The sequence below is a fragment of the Nilaparvata lugens genome, unplaced genomic scaffold (assembly GCF_014356525.2).
Source record: "Nilaparvata lugens isolate BPH unplaced genomic scaffold, ASM1435652v1 scaffold4539, whole genome shotgun sequence".
Taxonomy (NCBI): Eukaryota; Metazoa; Arthropoda; class Insecta; order Hemiptera; family Delphacidae; genus Nilaparvata; species Nilaparvata lugens.
The window spans coordinates 8,530-26,480 of NW_024090692.1; the positions used below are offsets into that span (position 1 = coordinate 8,530).

The 17,951-nt window shown below is 34.4% G+C and overlaps 2 protein-coding genes across 2 annotated transcripts; one reads left to right on the forward strand and one right to left on the reverse strand.

The window, feature by feature from the left end:
- Positions 1 to 284: 284 nt before the first annotated feature.
- On the forward strand, positions 285 to 17,552 carry LOC120355739 (dystrophin-like). Its single transcript, XM_039444402.1, has 4 exons — positions 285 to 419; positions 9,461 to 9,521; positions 15,936 to 16,069; positions 17,377 to 17,552. The coding sequence occupies exons 1-4, from the start codon at positions 410 to 412 to the stop codon at positions 17,550 to 17,552; spliced, it is 381 nt and encodes a 126-aa protein (XP_039300336.1). The 5' UTR covers positions 285 to 409.
- On the reverse strand, positions 9,696 to 11,366 carry LOC111049949. The gene is made up of 2 exons (XM_022336152.2): positions 11,206 to 11,366; positions 9,696 to 10,558 (listed from the first exon to the last, which is right to left on the reverse strand). The coding sequence occupies exons 1-2, from the start codon at positions 11,261 to 11,263 to the stop codon at positions 9,786 to 9,788; spliced, it is 831 nt and encodes a 276-aa protein (XP_022191844.2). The 5' UTR covers positions 11,264 to 11,366; the 3' UTR covers positions 9,696 to 9,785.
- Positions 17,553 to 17,951: the final 399 nt, after the last annotated feature.

Sequence of the window (17,951 nt, forward strand, 5' to 3'; positions counted from 1 at the left end):
AGTTCCAGATATTCCCAATTCAGGCGACCCAAAATCAACATGGGTTTGTGCCTTTGTGTTCCAATGCCTTCTATATATTATATAAAAACAGAAGAGTGCATCACTACAATAATAATTGTATTCAAAATTATAGGAGATTTGAAATAAAAACTATATAGAAGAATTCTTCTAAATAAGAATTATATGATTATCATGCATACATGGATCAATCAATTCCATTTTCATCTGTTTTTGTCTTGATCAACTTCAAGTTGAGGTTATGTTTGTAAATTCAAAAAACTTTTCCATCAGTTCCCGCAAACTCGCATGTCGCATTTCGCATTGTTTGAAGTTGGAAGCTTAAGTATTGTTAATTTACTGATTACTTTTGAATTGAAGTTTCTTTAAATATCAAGAAGCTGTAGTTGTAATGGAGGAAGGTAAATAGTTTATATTAATATAGGTATTTTGTTTTTATTCCAATAGAATTTTTCATAAGTTTGCGGTGGTAGCTCGGAATATTCATAACGAACGTTGTTGCAAATTTAAAATTTGGCTTTCATTAAATTTTGCAAAATAAGCCACAATTGGAAAAGAATCTTTTAAAATAATCAATAGGACCTAATACCGGTACCCTATAAGTTTTTTGTCTAATAGCCTACAGCCTACAATTATAAAATTTATCAACAGAACTGCAGTTCCAAAACAAAACGGATGTTCTGTTATTATATTTATTATTTTTCCAATCTCTCGATCAATGCCCAAGCATCCTTGGATTGCGTCATAACATAAGCATTATTTAGTAGTCAATATCTTGACTAAAAATGTCAAAAAACTTATGTTAGGTACTTGATTGGCAAGGGCAGGGAATGTTGAGGATAGGCTTCTCAAGTTATCGTTCAGAAACTCATTCACGCTGTCATAACTGAACAAAGGATTATAGAGGAAAAGTTTGAAGAACAAATTTGACCCCTCTGTTCTGTTTAGGGTAGTAAGAAGGAATTCATATCAAAAGCACAAGCTCTACAGCCTATGCTAAGTAGGTGGGGTAATTAGAAAGTACAATTTTTTGGTTTCTTGCACATATCTCAAATATAGCATTAAATTCTTTTCAATTTGATGTATCATATTTCCACGCATTTTTCTATGTCTGTTGGCTGCAACTTTTGTGTTGAGTGTGGAATCTCCTACCTTGCAACAATTCTCCTATAGTATTTATTTATTTAGTCCATATTGAGATGTAAAATACTGAATGTTGGAGAATTTTCATAAAAATATAGTGCATCAGATTAAGCTAAGACTAAGCACACCTGAGGAGGCGCGGCTTGGTGATACAAAGTGTTGATCTTAATGGAGATTGCCTTATCACACCGTTCCACGCCATGTCCGATTCAGTGTGTGTGAGTTCTTCCATTCAAACTAATATAAGCAAGAAGCACCTGGATGCAAAATGCCGCATCGCGGCTTCTAAGGTGTGCATCCAGCTAAAGTTTGTCATGAGATGCATTAACTATTTGGCGGTACGAAGTTCGCCGGGCCAGCTAGTACTGTAATAAATTGTAATCAATAACTTAATGTTACAACGAGTTTTTCTTCTGGTGAAATTGCATTCCTCACAACATATTCACAAGCTAATATGTCATCAGTGACTAAAGATAATAGCTCAAAAAATGTACTTATACTCATATGGAAGTAGTTGAAATACTTGTTGGGGTATTCCCTTAATTTTGGATATAGGTCACAATGAACCCATGGTTAACCGGTCATCTATTAGAGGATAAACCCACCATTTTCTTTGTCTTCTTCGCCTAGCCTTGTATCTACGGTATCTAGGATGCATGCTGTCAGTCAACGCGCGGTTAACGCCTTCATGTGTACGGTATCACAATTTGCCAACGGGGCGTCTAACGCCGTCATGTTTACAGGCCCTAAAAGTTGCATTTTTAGCTTTTTGCTTCCACGCTTATATCATGGGAACAATGCGATCAACCGACATGACTAACTATTAAAAAATGAAGCTTCATTAATTTTCTACAATTTTTGTTCAGTGGAGTTTTGTGATTTCTCCGAGGTATTCGCTCTTAAAACTGTGAAATTGTTGAAATAGCAGGTTTTCATCCAGTATTTTTCGTCTTTCAGGGCTTATAACTCTCTAACAATGCATTGCATAAATTTTTGATGGTGTAGGTTTGTAGAACATTAAATTCTCTGTAATTTGACTTATTATTTTATTATTACAAGTTTTCAATTCATTTTTATATCAGCTTTAATAAAGGGTTGAAAATTTCAATGTTGCAACAATTGAAATTTAACAATGATTTTTGAAGGGGGTGTATGGAACACAATTTCTGGCTTCGCAGCTCAATTAAGACTATCTAGAAGATTAACAGAGCAAAAGTGCGCAGCTTTATACCTACCCTCTGTTAAAGGTGTGGAACAGATGAGATGACACTTGTTGCAAAATAGAAAATTTCACCCCCACATTAAAGCTGCTATAAGAATGAAAGGAAAACTTATAGATAAGATATAATAATATATTATATTATACCTAATAAGATATAATACATCAAATTGAAGAGAATTAAATGCTCTATAAATAAACCTACGATCACCAACAATAATATTTATACAATGCATTGTTGAAGAATTATAAGCCCTGAAAGTGCCAAAAATTGGACAAAAACAATTATTTCAACAATTTTACACTTTCAAAAACGAATATCTCGAAAACTGTTGGGAATATAAAAAACTCTACTGAACAAAAATTTTAGAAAATCTATCAAGCTTCATTTTTTAATAGTTAGTCAAGTCGGTTAAACGCTCTAGTCTATTAAACGCATTGCTCTCATGATATAAGCGTGGAAGCAAAAAGCTAAAAAATGTAACTTTAAAACCACCCATATCATCCCTTTAGCACAGGGTGTAGAGATAGGGACTTTCAATCTGTTATTTATTTATTTACAAAAAATACATACATACAGTTATGGGAACAACAGGCATTATAGCCCAAAACTGTTCCCGATTCAACATCACAAAGTTCTTCATAATTATCAAGAGAAAAAAGTTAATGAAAAATTGAAAATGATTAAAAATAAGAAATAAACCAATAGGAAATATTAAGAATATGAGTAAAAATAAGTACCAATTCAACAAATAAGACAGAATATGATTTATGAATATGAGAGTACAATAAAACAGAATTTCGTTCCACTCCTAAGAAACACCTTAAATCATCTTTACCGTTATCCAAGTTATTCTCCTTACTAGTCTCAAAGTTACAAAGACAAAAATTGTTCAAAACAAATGTTCCCTCCAAAGTCCAAATCCTTTGTCAAAAGGTTTATTGTTGCAAGTTTGGAGATTTCACACTCAACACTTAGGCCGGTTACAGAGCTCGACCGACCGTCAGTGCGTACGTCTGTCGCGCTTGTCTTTTCCATAGATATTCCATGTATCCGTAAAGAGCAGGACTGACGGCACGCATGCGCACGGTCAGGACTATGCGTTTTACACTGCGTACGAAGACCATCGGTTGAGCTCGTGCGCATCCGTTCCATCGGTCGACTGACGCGCTATTGAAGCAAATAGAAGCTTTCAGAGCTGTACTGATCAGTAGCCCGATCGCAACATAACTAATGTGCTGACACCTCTGCCCGACAATCAGCTGATATTGAATTGATAGCATAATGAATGAATTCAATTAATAGTGTCTTATAATATTTGAATTCAGAGTTTTTCTAAATTTTTTATTGGAAAAATAATATATTATTATTATCTACATTTATTTGATTCCTAGCTTAAAGTGACTGCAAGTATTCCCAATGGTGATACAAGCTCGAAATAACTCATCAAAATTTCTGATGGACATTCTAAGGTAGTTAAAAAATTTATCTTCATCCTCAAGCAATGATGTATATAATGGTACTAAATTCCCTTTGAAATGCTTTTTGGGCGAACTTGATTTGTACGTCTTTGAGGGCCAGTTTCCGAGCTCGGGATTTAGCTAATTTCTAGACTTTAACTGGCTTTAAACTCTGGAGTCAGAAAATGGAGTCAGGCTTTCCGAGTCAGAGCTTTAACGTAGTCGAGGACTTGAATAGACTTTGGAGTTTAGAGATCACGTTAGACCCTGGAGTTTATAATTTCGATTTCTGAGTGAAGGGCTTATAAGTCAAGGACTTGAATTAAATTCTCGCCTCTTTCCGAGTCGAGGATTTATCAAAAATCGTTAAGTCCAGAACTTGAAACAGCGTGATTTAAAACCCTTGACTAGGGTAGGGTTTAAATTTAAGTTCAAGACTTATAGTCTGTAAATAAGTAGAGACTTGGCCCTCCATCCGAAGAAATTACAAGGTTGCCAATTCATGTAAAATTGCAACTTTCTCAAATTTCCAATTCAACGTCAGAATTGGATGTAGAATATCATCCCCGATATGCTAGTGGTGTTAAAAAAGTTTCAGGGTTGAAGGATTAAAAGGAAATTTAACTTTTATGATAAAATTGGAAACATTGCGAAGATTTGTTTTTCTTTTGAATATCACTTCTCGCAGAATCATGGGGCGTCGTGATGCGTATTAATTTTATATAAAATTGAGAATGAAAAAGGAGAATGTCTCCTTCCTATTTGTGTCTGGATCATTTTTATCCGACCTATAGTTATTTTTTAATTAATGATTATGTTCGTCAATGTCGAGACATTTCGAGCAGAAAACATGAAATTTTCGACATGCTGGAAACTTTTTTGTTTCGAATGATAAGTGGGTGGTGAAAGCGAGAAAGTTTCTCAGAAAGAATAATTGAAATTATTTTTTCAATTGTCAAAAGTAGTCGGAAGATTGTATTTTGGTCCCCAAGGAATTTTAAAGTTAGAAGAGTGGCTGCATGGTATGCATTGTGTACCAAATTGTATGCTAAAGGCTGGCAAATTACAAGAATATTTAACAGAATTTTTCCAAATGCAAGCAGCTGATTGCCTCTAGAAAGGCTGTAATGAAGCACCACTTGGATTATTCGAAGCGAGGTTGTCATTTTCACTATTTATAATCATGTGGCTTGCAGTTGCTGAATTTTTCTTTCCTTGCCCTATTACCATAATAGGTACCTAAGGAAAGTTATTGCTTTCCGAAAAAAATTAAGGTACCCCAATTTCTAAATTTCTATACGTTTCAAGGTCCCCTGAGTCCAAAAAGTGGTTTTTGGGTATTGGTCTGTATGTGTGTGTGTGTGTGTGTGTGTGTGTGGTGTGTGTGTGTGTGTGTGTGTGTGTATGAGTGTATGTGCGTCTGTGTACACGATATTTCATCTCCCAATTAACGGAATGACTTGAAATTTGGAACTTAAGGTCCTTGCAATATAAGGATCCGACACGAACAATTTCGATCAAATGCAATTCAAGATGGCGGCTGAAATGGTGAAAATGTTGTCAAAAACAGGGTTTTTCGCGATTTTCTCAAAAACGGCTCCAACGATTTTGATTAAATTTATACCAAGAATAGTAATTGATAAGCTCTATCAACTGCCACAAGTCTCATATCTGTAAAAATTTCAGGAGCTCCGCCCCATCTATGCAAAGTTCGATTTTAGATTCTCAATTATCAGGCTTCAGATAAAATTTAAACAAAAAATTTTGAGTGGAAAAGATTAAGCATGAAAATCTCTACAATTAATGTTCAGTAACATTTCCACCTAAAATTGAAAATAAGCACGAAATTCGAGAAAATGTTAGAATTTCAATTGCAAACTGTTGGTAACTGTTGATTCTATTAAATTATTCACTATGAAGAGATAGCAGACCTCGTATGATTTTGTTGATCCCAGCTATTGATAGCATAAATGGTGGCACACCATTGAGCCGCTATTCTTGACTTTGAAACTCCTGAGAGGCCAAAATAAGTACCTTCGTCCGAGTACGTTTGACAATTGGAAAAATAATTTCAATTATTTCTGAGAAACGTTCTCGCTTTCACCACCTACTCATCTTTTGAAACAAAAAAGTTTCCAGCATGTCGAAAATTTCATGTTTTCTGCTCGAAATGTCTCGACATTGACGAACATAATCCTTAATTAAAAATAACTATGGGTCGGATAAAATGATCCTGACACCAATAGAAAGGAGACATTTTCCCCGTTAATTTGATATAAAATTATTATGCATTACGACGCCCCATGATTCTGTGAGAAGTGATATTCGAAAGAAAAACAATTCTTTGCGATGTTTTCAATTTTATCATAAAAGTTGAATTTCCTTTTAATCCTTCAACCCTGAAACTTTATCAGTACTACTAGGATATCGGGGATGATATTCTACATCCAATTCTGACGTTGGATTGGAAATTTGAGAAAGTTGCAATTTAACACGATTTGGCAACCTTGTAATTTCTTCGGATGGAGGGCCAAGTCTCAACTTATTTTACACAAACTATATCTGAGCAAACACAATTAAGTTATTGTTTTGGAGTAGATGAAAAGCCAAATAGATGTCATGAAATAATTGTTTGGAGTCAATCTGAATTTATAATTTATAGTTTGCAAGTTTATTTTGGAATAAAATTGTATCAGAATTATGCGTAAAAAACTAACCTCATTTTACGACTGTGACTTGACCTAGAAATTAATGTTCAAGTAAAATAATACAAGGATTGTCTTGGAATTTATATTCCAATCTGAATGTTATTAATCCATGTCATATTCAACATATTAATATAACAAAAATAAATTATTATTCCAGTTTTTTTTCAAAACAAATACGTTTTCAAACTCAATAGACTAATGAAATGTTTATTCCAAAATAACTGGTTAGGATCAATGATCAATAATAGCATAACGTAAAAAGAAATGTTTATTCATTCATCTTTCAAAAGGTTGAGTTCTGCTTTGAATAGGCCTACAAAGAAATCGAAACGTATTTTCACTAAATAATTTTACAAAATAGTTTGGAGAGCATGTTCATTTGAATTATCCCGCTGCAATCAGCTGTTTTCGTTTTGCTATAATGCCAACAATACAGCAGCAATATTGTGAATTTCCCTCATGTCTACTACATTAAAGTCCTGCCTCAAATAAGTTGAGAACTTAATAGACCCCGGAGTTTAGAAGATAAAATCGTGACTCAGAAAGTCGAGCGCTTATTTTAGTCCTGGACTCTGTAAGTCCAGAACTTATAGATCCCGAGCTCAGAAACCAGCCCTTAATCTTTTGTTTACGAAGATAATAAGCTGCAATATTAAACAATCTGTAAAGGCGACCATTTCGTGAGTCAGAAAAACTGATGTATGGATGCGTATGGTCAGGATGGTACATACGCACTGACGGTCTGTCGAGCTCTGTAACCGGTCTGAAGCTGCTGCAATAGTCTTAGGGAAATGCGTAAAAATGTAGAATTATACATAAAATTGAAGAGAATTTAATGTTATTATAAGCTTATAATTAGCATGAGTTATTCCAATAGTTTTTTAAAAAGTTATAAGAGCAAAATTAGCAAACAATTGGAGGCAAACGTGTTTTTTTTAAATGTCTCACACCTTCACGAGCAGATATTTCGAAAAATATAGAAGATATAGAAAAAGTTGTGAGATGAATATTGGAGGAAATTTTGTATTGAACTGTCAGGTTCGTAAAATACATAGTTTTCGATTTATATGCGAGAAACCAAAAAAATGTATTTGAACAACCCTCACCTCCTTAGCACAGGGGGTAGGGGTGGGGACTTTTGATATGTTTATTTCCTTACTTTACTTAACAGAACTGCGGGATCAAAAATTGTCTTCCAAACTTTTCCCTCTATAACATTTCCTTGACTGGACTGCTACAATATTCATCTGTTAATCTTTTTCTATAGATTTAATAATTTGTGACATCCGCTCTTGAAGACGTGACATGTTTGAAAAAATCACGTTTGCCTGCAATTTTTTACTATTTCTGCTTTTGAATTTTATTTTCAAATTGATGAAAAAATCCATGCTGATTATGAGCTTATAAATAATTGAATTATCTTTAATTTGGTGTATAATTTCACAATTTTACGCATTTTCCCAGCACTGAGGTCAACGTTTTGGAACATACCATATATTTACAAAAAGATTTTGTTCCTTTAGAGGAGGAACAAAAGAAGATCTCTTGATAGCAACTCCAGATTCAATAGCCTATCTGAATGGACTTGATATATGTATTTGAACAAAATGTTTTTAGTTACCATTTATGTTTGTTTTTTATGTTTATTTTTATATCTTGAGACAAGGGATCATTCCCATAAATATTATGATCCTGAAGAAGTGAAGATGGAAATGAATACTGATTGATGTCTCAAAAGCCATACGCTTAATAAATAATACTACCAGATTGAATGGATCTTGACACATGATCACATTATATGTTTGTCAAGTTATGTTCAATCTAATAGAATTTATAAGGACGGATCGTACGTTCAAAAATCAATATGTGTGGAACTGGCTGAATAGCAGGGGGACCCAGCACTGGCCCTTGGGAGACACTGCTTCCTCCTCTCATTTAGCACCCATCATACTACTAATAACCTGACGTTGGTTCTCCAGATAGCTCTCCAACATGTTCAATGCCTGTCTCTGTACACCATATCTGGACAGCTTTGAACCAGACTTGATGTGGCATGCAGTCAAATGCCTATGTGAGGTCGCACAATATCAGGTCCACTGATTCACAATGAATGGTTTTACGATGGAAGGCCTTATGAATGGTTTCTATCAATGATAGCAAGGTAGTGGTGGTTGATCTACCCTTTCGGAAACCATGCTGCATTCTACCCTTCAGTATTAAATGTGGATCTGACAAAATCAAAACTGTTTTTTTTTTCAATAATGTAGAATTTCTACATCAATGCATATTTTACAAATTTTATGAATAACACAGCTTTATCAACTTGAATCTTTGCTTTTAATTACTACTTATTAATACAACCGTACGCTACTTAATTTTAAAAAATTATATGCATTTTTAGGGTACAGTAAGTACCGAGATAGTAAATAGGGTTCTTCTATGTGCTGTGCTACATTTTAAAGGCCTAATATTATGCTAAAAATTTTATGATATTATGTGTTGGAAATAAATTTGTCTCTACTGCATATTGATTCTATTATTCTATTATTGTTAATTTTGAATGATTTATAAATATCCGTTCTTAGGTGCTTGCCGATAGCTTTGGCTTAGTATGAACGGTTCAGGCATATGGTTAGTGGCTAATCACAGAAATTCTATTTCTACTTGACAAATTAGAGATGTCGCTCGATAACCTCTAGTTTGTGTCTTGGAATAGATTTCACTTTTTGTCTCTCAGTATGATTATGCCTTTACATCTGATTCAAATAATCGTCACGCAACCGTTAGTTAATATTGTCATGCATGGCTTAAAAGTTGAAATAATATAAAATAATTTTTATGTTTTTTTTGTAGATAAGTACATAAGAATCATTTAGTATGATATATACGTCATAACTCAATCTTTTTTCAGATAGCTCGAGAGCTCCTTGGGAAAATGTAGATAGTAGATCTGAAGCATCATATTATGTTAGGTAAGTAGATAACTCGTTAATGTTCCTTTGTTCCTAAGCATCTTCTTCAATAACTTGTAAGTTGAGAAGGATATTGTTTCTTCAAATGTTTAAGATCATTCAATAAAAAAACCTATTTTACTCATAATTTTTAATTTACCTTTAAAAAAATACACTACACATTAATTTAAATATGGCAAGTTTTTTTTAATTATTATATCCATTACACATACAGATAATCGAAAGTAGTTTTTTTGGATAAGTGCAAAGTCAACTTTATTGTTATTATTTAATCAGGCTGTTATTCTCTTGATTGGTTTCGAAGTGTGGAATCTTATAGCTCATAGACCTATATTTTCTTTGTTGCTCATTGATCTGCTTTGGAGGTATACTGGATATTGATTTTAGTGCTGCATTTTTAATAGATTTTTCAAATGTTTCTTGCACTTTTGAAAGATTAGATAAAGAATCGATTGGGGTTTCATTGCTGAGCATAATAGTTCTGTAAATTTTATGGTCATTTACTTTATCTCTTCTGGAATGTTTCTTCATGTAATCTTGGAAAGCTTTGTTTGGTATTGTACAGAACTTCACATCAACTGTCTCCGTAGCTGATTGAGATGCACATCTATGTGTTGTGCTACATTTTGCTTCAGATATATTTTCAGTGGATGCAGATTGCTTGGTTCTAGAATTCCCTCTAAACTCAACTTTATTTGTAGCAGTAACTTTTCTGCCCTCCAGTGGATTTTTGTTTGTATCATTATATTCTTTCTTGTTCATTCCTGTTGGTATTGTGTATTTCATGTTTCTTGTTGAATTATTGTTTGATATTTTATCGGATTGCTTAAGAGCTCTTGTGGTTAGGGTTTGTAGCTCTTTGACAGATCTGCTGGGTACATATTTTGATGTGATTTGATTTCTTGGATTTGCAAGTGAGGCTAGTCCTTCTCTACTTCTTATGCTATCTAAGTTTGCTCTTTCAAACAGTTCTGATGCCATCATAGATCTTCTATCCATTTCTTTAGACATCATCTTATCAGCTAAATTACTCGTCCCTAGAAGCATATTAAACATTTGCAGGGGTTACAGTTTTTCCATATCGAATTGGAGGAAGAAAATTCTAAGTCTCAAGTACTTAATTTTATTACCTTGATTACAATTTTATTTTATCAAAATGATCAATTTATAAATATTTTTTTATTAATTTTTAATTACCTATAATGATGTATAGTTAATATGAACTTGTTACCGTACTCCAATATAATAAAATTGTAAATTACAAACAACTTATTTCAATTATTGAAAAATAATAAATAATAATATATAGCTTATATATTAGTAAGTAGTAATATATAATATAGCCTATATAGTAATACATAATATATAACCAAATAAATATAATATATTTCTCTTTGTATTATGCTATTAGTTATTTAAACGGTTGTCGTTTTTTATTCTACAAAAGTGTCATAAATAGTAAAACAAAATAGGGCTGGAATGTTTGAAAAAATTGAAAATTTTTATTAATAGGCTTTTAACTAATCTACATTATTATTAAGTCCACTACTAATTTTTTGTTCATTTTCTAAATTGATAATTTATACAATAATAATAGACGGTTCTAGTAAGAAGCTTGAGCCTATTACCTAGTGAGGTTACAAATTATTTTTTCAACTAAAAGGCTTTGGTTAATGAAGCCTACCTTCTCTTTTTTGAGAAATCTTGTTTGATTTTGCAAAAAATTCTTTATATTGAAACATTATCAACAAAATTATTTCAAATGCCTGTTTAAATTATTCGAACTTGGACTATAATTTTTCAATAAAATTTTAAACTAAAATTTTTTATTCGAGTTTGTTATTCTTCATTATCGCCATGCTTAGTTTCAATCACTATGGTAACTGAAAATTTTCACATGATTCTAATTACCTATCTCCCTTCCAGAAATTATTTATACTGTCTCAAAGAAAACGTAAAAATTGATGAAAGTTATAAGATTTTTACCATTTGTGATGCAGATTAGATCTGTGTACGTTTCCACTTCAACACAGAGTTTTCTTGAAAACGTGTTATCTTTTCCCAAATATAGTAACTCCTAAATTGAATGGACAGTCCTATCTTCAGTCAGTCACCACAATGCTAGGTACACATCTCGCTTGTGACTTAATTATTTGTTTCTTGTTGTAGTCTTATTCATTGTTGTTTACCTGGGAATTGACAGATTTCTTCCCGATCAGTGGGAATTCGACGGTCTACGATGCTGGTATGTGTGGTCATCTATGTTCTCTGCCAGTGCATAGTAGGGCCTCACGGTTAGGTATCTTTTCAGACTTCTAGCAAAGACAACGTAGATCTGTATTGTCTTGAGCTCCTTGGGCAGAAGGTTGAAGAGTCGGGCCCCAGAATAGGCCGGCGAACTGCTGGATTTTGTGAGCCGGTGCTGCTGGACTGTTCTATTTATGGTGTTGTGGGCATGTCTATCTCCCCTCAATTCTGATCTACTCCTCAAAGCCAGGGTTGATACTTCTTATATGTGGAGTGAAACAACTGTGAGTACTTAATGCTGGATGAAGAGCGCCCTTCAGTGATCCATCATCCCCTTTTTAGGGCCGGTTTCCGAGCTCGGGATCTATAAGTTCTGGACTTACAGAGTCCAAATAAGTCTAAAATAATATAAGAGTCTAAAATAAGCTCTCAGGTCTAAATCAACTTTCCGAGTCACGGGTTTATGTTCTAAACGCCGGGGTCTATTAAGTTCTCGACTTAACTGAGTCCAGGACTTTAGAGGGGAATTCTCAATATTTTGCTATTGTATTGTATTGTTGGCATTAGGCCTATAGCAAAACACCTGATTGCAGCGGAATAATTCAAATGCTCTCCAAACTGTTTTGTAACAATTATTTTGTAAAAATACGGGTCGATGTCAAACGAGGCAAACGACAGAGGGGCCTGCGACAGTCGAGACCAGCGACGGTAGAGACCTGCGACATTCGAGGCCAGCGACGGTAGAGGACTCCTGAAAAAGTGGCCTCAAATGTCGCCTGCGTTAGGCGACAGTTGAGGCCTCTCTAATTTTTGCACAGCCCCGACAGTCGATACCTGCGACCGTAGAGGACTCCTGAAAAAGAGGCCTCAAATGTCGCCTGCGTTAGGCGACAGTTGAGGCCTCTAATTCTTGTACAGCCCCGACAGTCGAGACCTGCGACCGTAGAGGACTCCTGAAAAAGAGGCCTCAACTGTCGCCTGTGCTAGGCTCATCCAGAATGGCAGACAGCACCAAAAGAATTATCATTTAATTAGTATGGATTTACCAGCAATTGAATAATATATTATATCCAATCATTCCTTCCATCTTATGAATAAGTATTGCAACTTTACAACTGTAAATATACCTTAGTTGCTTCTTCATAAAAAACGAAAAAGAGGCCTTTTTCCATGAAGGAAGTTTTCACTATTTGGTTTTCAACAAATCAGATGTTATAATCATTACAGAATGTATTTCATAACATCTATTATACACTGGATAAAGATGCACTATTGACCCATTAGTACAGGTACAGTCTGATAATTATCGCAGTAGGATGTGTCCTCAACTGTTGTCTATTGCAAGCGACTCTCTAATTTTTGTACAAGCCCGACAGTCGAGACCTGCGACATTCGAGGCCAGCGACGGTAGAGGACTCTTGAAAAAGAGGCCTCAAATGTCGCCTGCGTTAGGCGACAGGTGAGGCCTCTTCAATTTTTGAACAGCCCCGACAGTTGAGACCTGCGACCGCAGTGGACACCTAAAAAAGAGTCCTCAAATGTCGCCTGCGTTAGGCGACAGTAGAGGACTCTTCAATTTTCGTACACTCCCGACAGTCGAGGACTGGAAAACAGCCCTCTACTGCCGCAGGCCTCGACTGTCGCGCCCCCAAAAATACCTTTTGATTTCTTTGTATTGTGCAGATCTATAAATTCAAAGCAAAACCTAACCTTTTGAAACATGAATAAAAAAATAAATATTTTATTTTACATTATGCTATTATATATAATTGATCCTTGCCATTGATTTTGGAATAAAAATTTTAGTATGCTACCTATTGAGTTGGAAAACGTATATGTTTTGAAAAAAGTGGAATAATAATTTATTATTTTTATATTATTATTATTAATATGTTGAATATGCCATTGATTAATAATATTCACATTGGGAGATGTGATGATGGCTATTCCAAGGCAATCCTTGTATTATTTTCCTTGAACATTTCTAGGCTATGTCACAGTCGTTAAATAAGGTTAGTTTTTTACGCATAATTTTATGAAAAACTTCATTCCAAAATAAACTTGCAAACTATAAATTATGAATTTAGATGGACTAATTCAAATAATTTAGGTACTCCATGACACTTATTTGGCTATTCATATACTCCAAACCAATAACTGAATTGTGTTTGCTCGATTAAGTCTAGAACTTAAATTTAAACCCTACCCCAGTCGAGGGTTTAAAACTACACCGTTTTAAGTTCTGGACTTACCGATTTTAGAAAAATCCTTAACTCGGAAAGAAGTGAGAATCTAATTCAAGTCCTGGACTTATAATCCCTTCACTCAGAAAGCAAAATTATAAACTCCAGGGTCTAACGTGATCACCAAACACCAGAGTCTATTTGAGTCCTCGACTACGTTAATGCTTTGACTCGGAAAAACAATTTTCTGACTCCAGAGTTTAAAGCTGGTTGAACTTAGCTAAATCCCGAGTTCGGAAATCGGCCCTTAGAATTGCTCTCAGTGCCTTCTGAATATTTTATGGTACGTTTATTTTTTTGGTATAATTATTATCATATGGAATCATATCGTTTGATAACAATCAATTAACCACTATGAAACCATAACGTTCCATATGAAATCACTTGAACTCTACTCTAGAACCATAACGTGACATTCAGTAAGAATACTCTGCAGTATGAATGTCAGAGCAGCAATAGAATTTGAATCACCTTGGATTCTGCAATCCATTTCAAAACATCGCTCGATTTAAAAAGGCTTGATTAATAGTTTTGTACAAGACTTACAAATTAATATCAGTCCTAGGCTAATTTTTTATATTCAAAATGGAGTAATAGAGAATTCACCAAGGTTTTTACTTTTCAGTAATCAGGCACCCCAAAAATACGCTTCCTTTGTATTTCCATCCATAATTTTTTTTAAGTCACCATCTTAATTATAATATTCACTTAAATGAAAATTATATTATTCAATTTCCATTAAATATTGTCAGTAGTAAGTATTATCAGTAGTTTCGAGATATACGCTCTTAAAAGTGTAAAATTGTTGAAATAACAGCTTTTAATCCTATTTTTTGATATTTCAGGGCCTACAACTCTCCAACAATGCATCGTAAAAATGAACGCTCACCGTAGATTTGTAGAGCTTTGTTTTCTCTTCAATTTGATGTATTATTTCACTACTTAATGTTTTCCTTCTGTTGTTATAGCAGATTCAATGTGGGGGTGAAATTTTCAACTCCGCAACAAGTGTCAACTTAGCAGTTCCACACCTTCAATAGACGGGCTAGAGATGCGTATTTTGGCTATGTTTACCTCCTAACTAGTCTTCATTAAGCTACAAAGTCAAAAGTTGTGTACCAGATGTTCCAGACCCAAATTTCATTGTCAAGTGATCAATTGTTACAAAATTAAAATTTCACCCCCCACATTGAATCTGCTATAACAACAGAAGGAAAACATTAAGTAGTGAAATAATATATCAAATTGAAGAGAAAACAAAGCTCTACAAATCTACCGTGAGCATTCATTTTTACGATGCATTGTTGGAGAGTTGTAGGCCCTGAAACATTAAAAAATTAGATTAAAAGCTGCTATTTCAACAATTTAACACTTTTAAGAGCGTATATCTCGAAAACTGTTGGAGTATGACAAAACACCACGGAACAAAATAATATTGTAGAGAATTTATCAAGCTTCATTTCTCAATAGTTAGTCATGTCGATTGAACGCATTTTCTCAAGATATGAGCGTGTAAGGAAAACGTTGAAAAATGCAACTCTTAAACCACCCTCATCCCTTTAGCACAAGGGATAGGGGTGGGGACTTTTGATATGTTTACCTCCTCACTACCCTAAACAGAACTGCGGGGTCAAAAATTGTCTTCCAAACTTTTCCCTCTATACCCTTTTTGAGCATTCATTGCCTGGACATTCATTGACAGCTCCAATTGATGAATTATCGTACAATGATGTCTCTCTTTGTGTCCTTTTGTCCCTAGTTTCATATGCTTGTCCAAGATCACTCGTCAACCAAAATACAACTCTCTATTAGCAAAATTTTACAATTGTAAAAAAATTGATTAGGAGACTGAATTTGAGTTTTAAAGAGTCTTAATTTTATTAGTAGCCTACGTTCTACATTTAATACAAGCTAATATTTTCAGCAAAAGAGACATGATGCCATCTTACAATTCCAAGTTCTCCGTTATTCAAGATGCTCTAAACGAATGCAACAGTATCAAGTATGCAGCTTACCGAACAGCAGCGAAAATGTGTGTCCTGCAGCGAGCTCTGGGAAGTGAGTAGATCTGCTAGGATTATTGTAATGCTAATACTATCTTGTTGTCATTATTATGGTAAATTGCATGTTTAACGCTTCAGTCCATTGTTTGATGAATAATCACTGGTATAATTATATTTTTCATGGATTTTTGACCATTTAAAACTAAATTTGAAAAATTGAAAGTCTATCTTTATTGAGATTTTTTTCTTTCTTGTCTTGTCACCATTCTAATGTTGCTCTTTGATGAAGTGAGTAATCATGTGTTGAGTGTGATGTCTAATAGCTTAGATGAGATACTGTGACCTGCTCTCGGTACTGTTGTTGGAAGGGTGACTGCTTGAGACCTTCTTCATTAACTGTACATTAATTTTGAATTCTGACCACAAATCTTATCATCAAACATGCACAAGTATGAAGCTTATGTGAGCACCATCCTCAGCAAAACTGAAATATTGTTAACAACAAGGCCAGCCTTTAAATTTACGATTCGTCGGACATTTTCGACTGACGACGAATTGGTACTGAGACCGACTTCTAACGCTAGTTCTGCCATCATTTTCAACTGCAATCGAAAATAGGAACGCTCCGACCTCCGACACAGGTGTGCAGTATTTATGTGCTCTTGCAGTTCAGCTGTTACAGTTCGCCTATCAGTCGAAATCGTCCGACGAAACGTGAAGTTAGTGGCTGGTCTTAGTAAGACAACATTATTGGGCATAAGAATTCTCAACAAAACTACAAGTTTTCAGTTTTGGTGCTCACCGAGATGTCGTTAATCACGAAGTAAAATACATTGTAATAATTATGTATAACATTACATTCTACATTAATGTAAAATGTACATACAGTACTTCTAATGGATGAAGTTAGAAAACGCACGAGCTCCGATGCAGAGCAGAGCAGAGCACGAGTAGGGCGGGCCGGCCTACCCCTACATACTAGTGAGAAATATTTGATCATGGCAAGCAAAGTATTGTGATTGTCATTTTTGAAAATTACTTCATTTGCTGAAATTATTTGTCCTGCTTTGTCTAGGTTCTAACATTCTCAATGAAATAAATGTATTTAGTAACTGACGAATTTTTTTGAATAACTTTATTTTATGAATGATTGATAAATTACTTCTCTAGATTTTCATTTCTGATTGTCATTCTAAAATTCATATTTTAACACACAGCGGATGGAATTGTTGTTAATAGCCGTAATATTTTTATCAATTTTCATAATTTATTTTCATTTCCATGATTCCAATCTATATTTTTAGTTCTTGAACACGAATTTTTCTGCTTGGGATATTATTAATATTATTATCTGTGTTTCAGTGGAGCATGTTCGTTTGAGTGTTATCGCTGGAGTTTTCCAGAAACATGGCTATCAAGCGACAGAAAATGCACTGCTCTTGGACTGCACGGAATTGGATGCTTTGCTGTCTGATGTATTTTTCGCCGCTTCCAAAGAAACCCGCCAATCTCTGGACCTTGAATACTTGACAGAATGACAGTACATTTCTTGATCAGCTCGTTTGACAGTAATTTCCAATTTATTTCTCCTGGTGATAATACAACAATACTAGTAGAATACCTCGATCTCTGAAAATGGTACGTTGCTTACTATAGTATATATAAAACAAGTTGAGACTTGGACAAAATATCAGTGTTGGCAAAGTGTACGAAATTTCAAACTTTTCATACAAGCCCATTTGACTGAATATTCAATTCGACAAACAGTTTATGCAGAGTTGTCTCTTGAATACATTCAGTCATATGCGCTTGCATGATAGTCCGGGTGCAAATGTCTTCCGTCGTCATTTTTGGGTAACAGCCGTGGAAGATGTCTCAATTCTTCGTTAGGTATAGCATAATAAGGATCGTGATGATGATAAGTCGAAATCACAGGC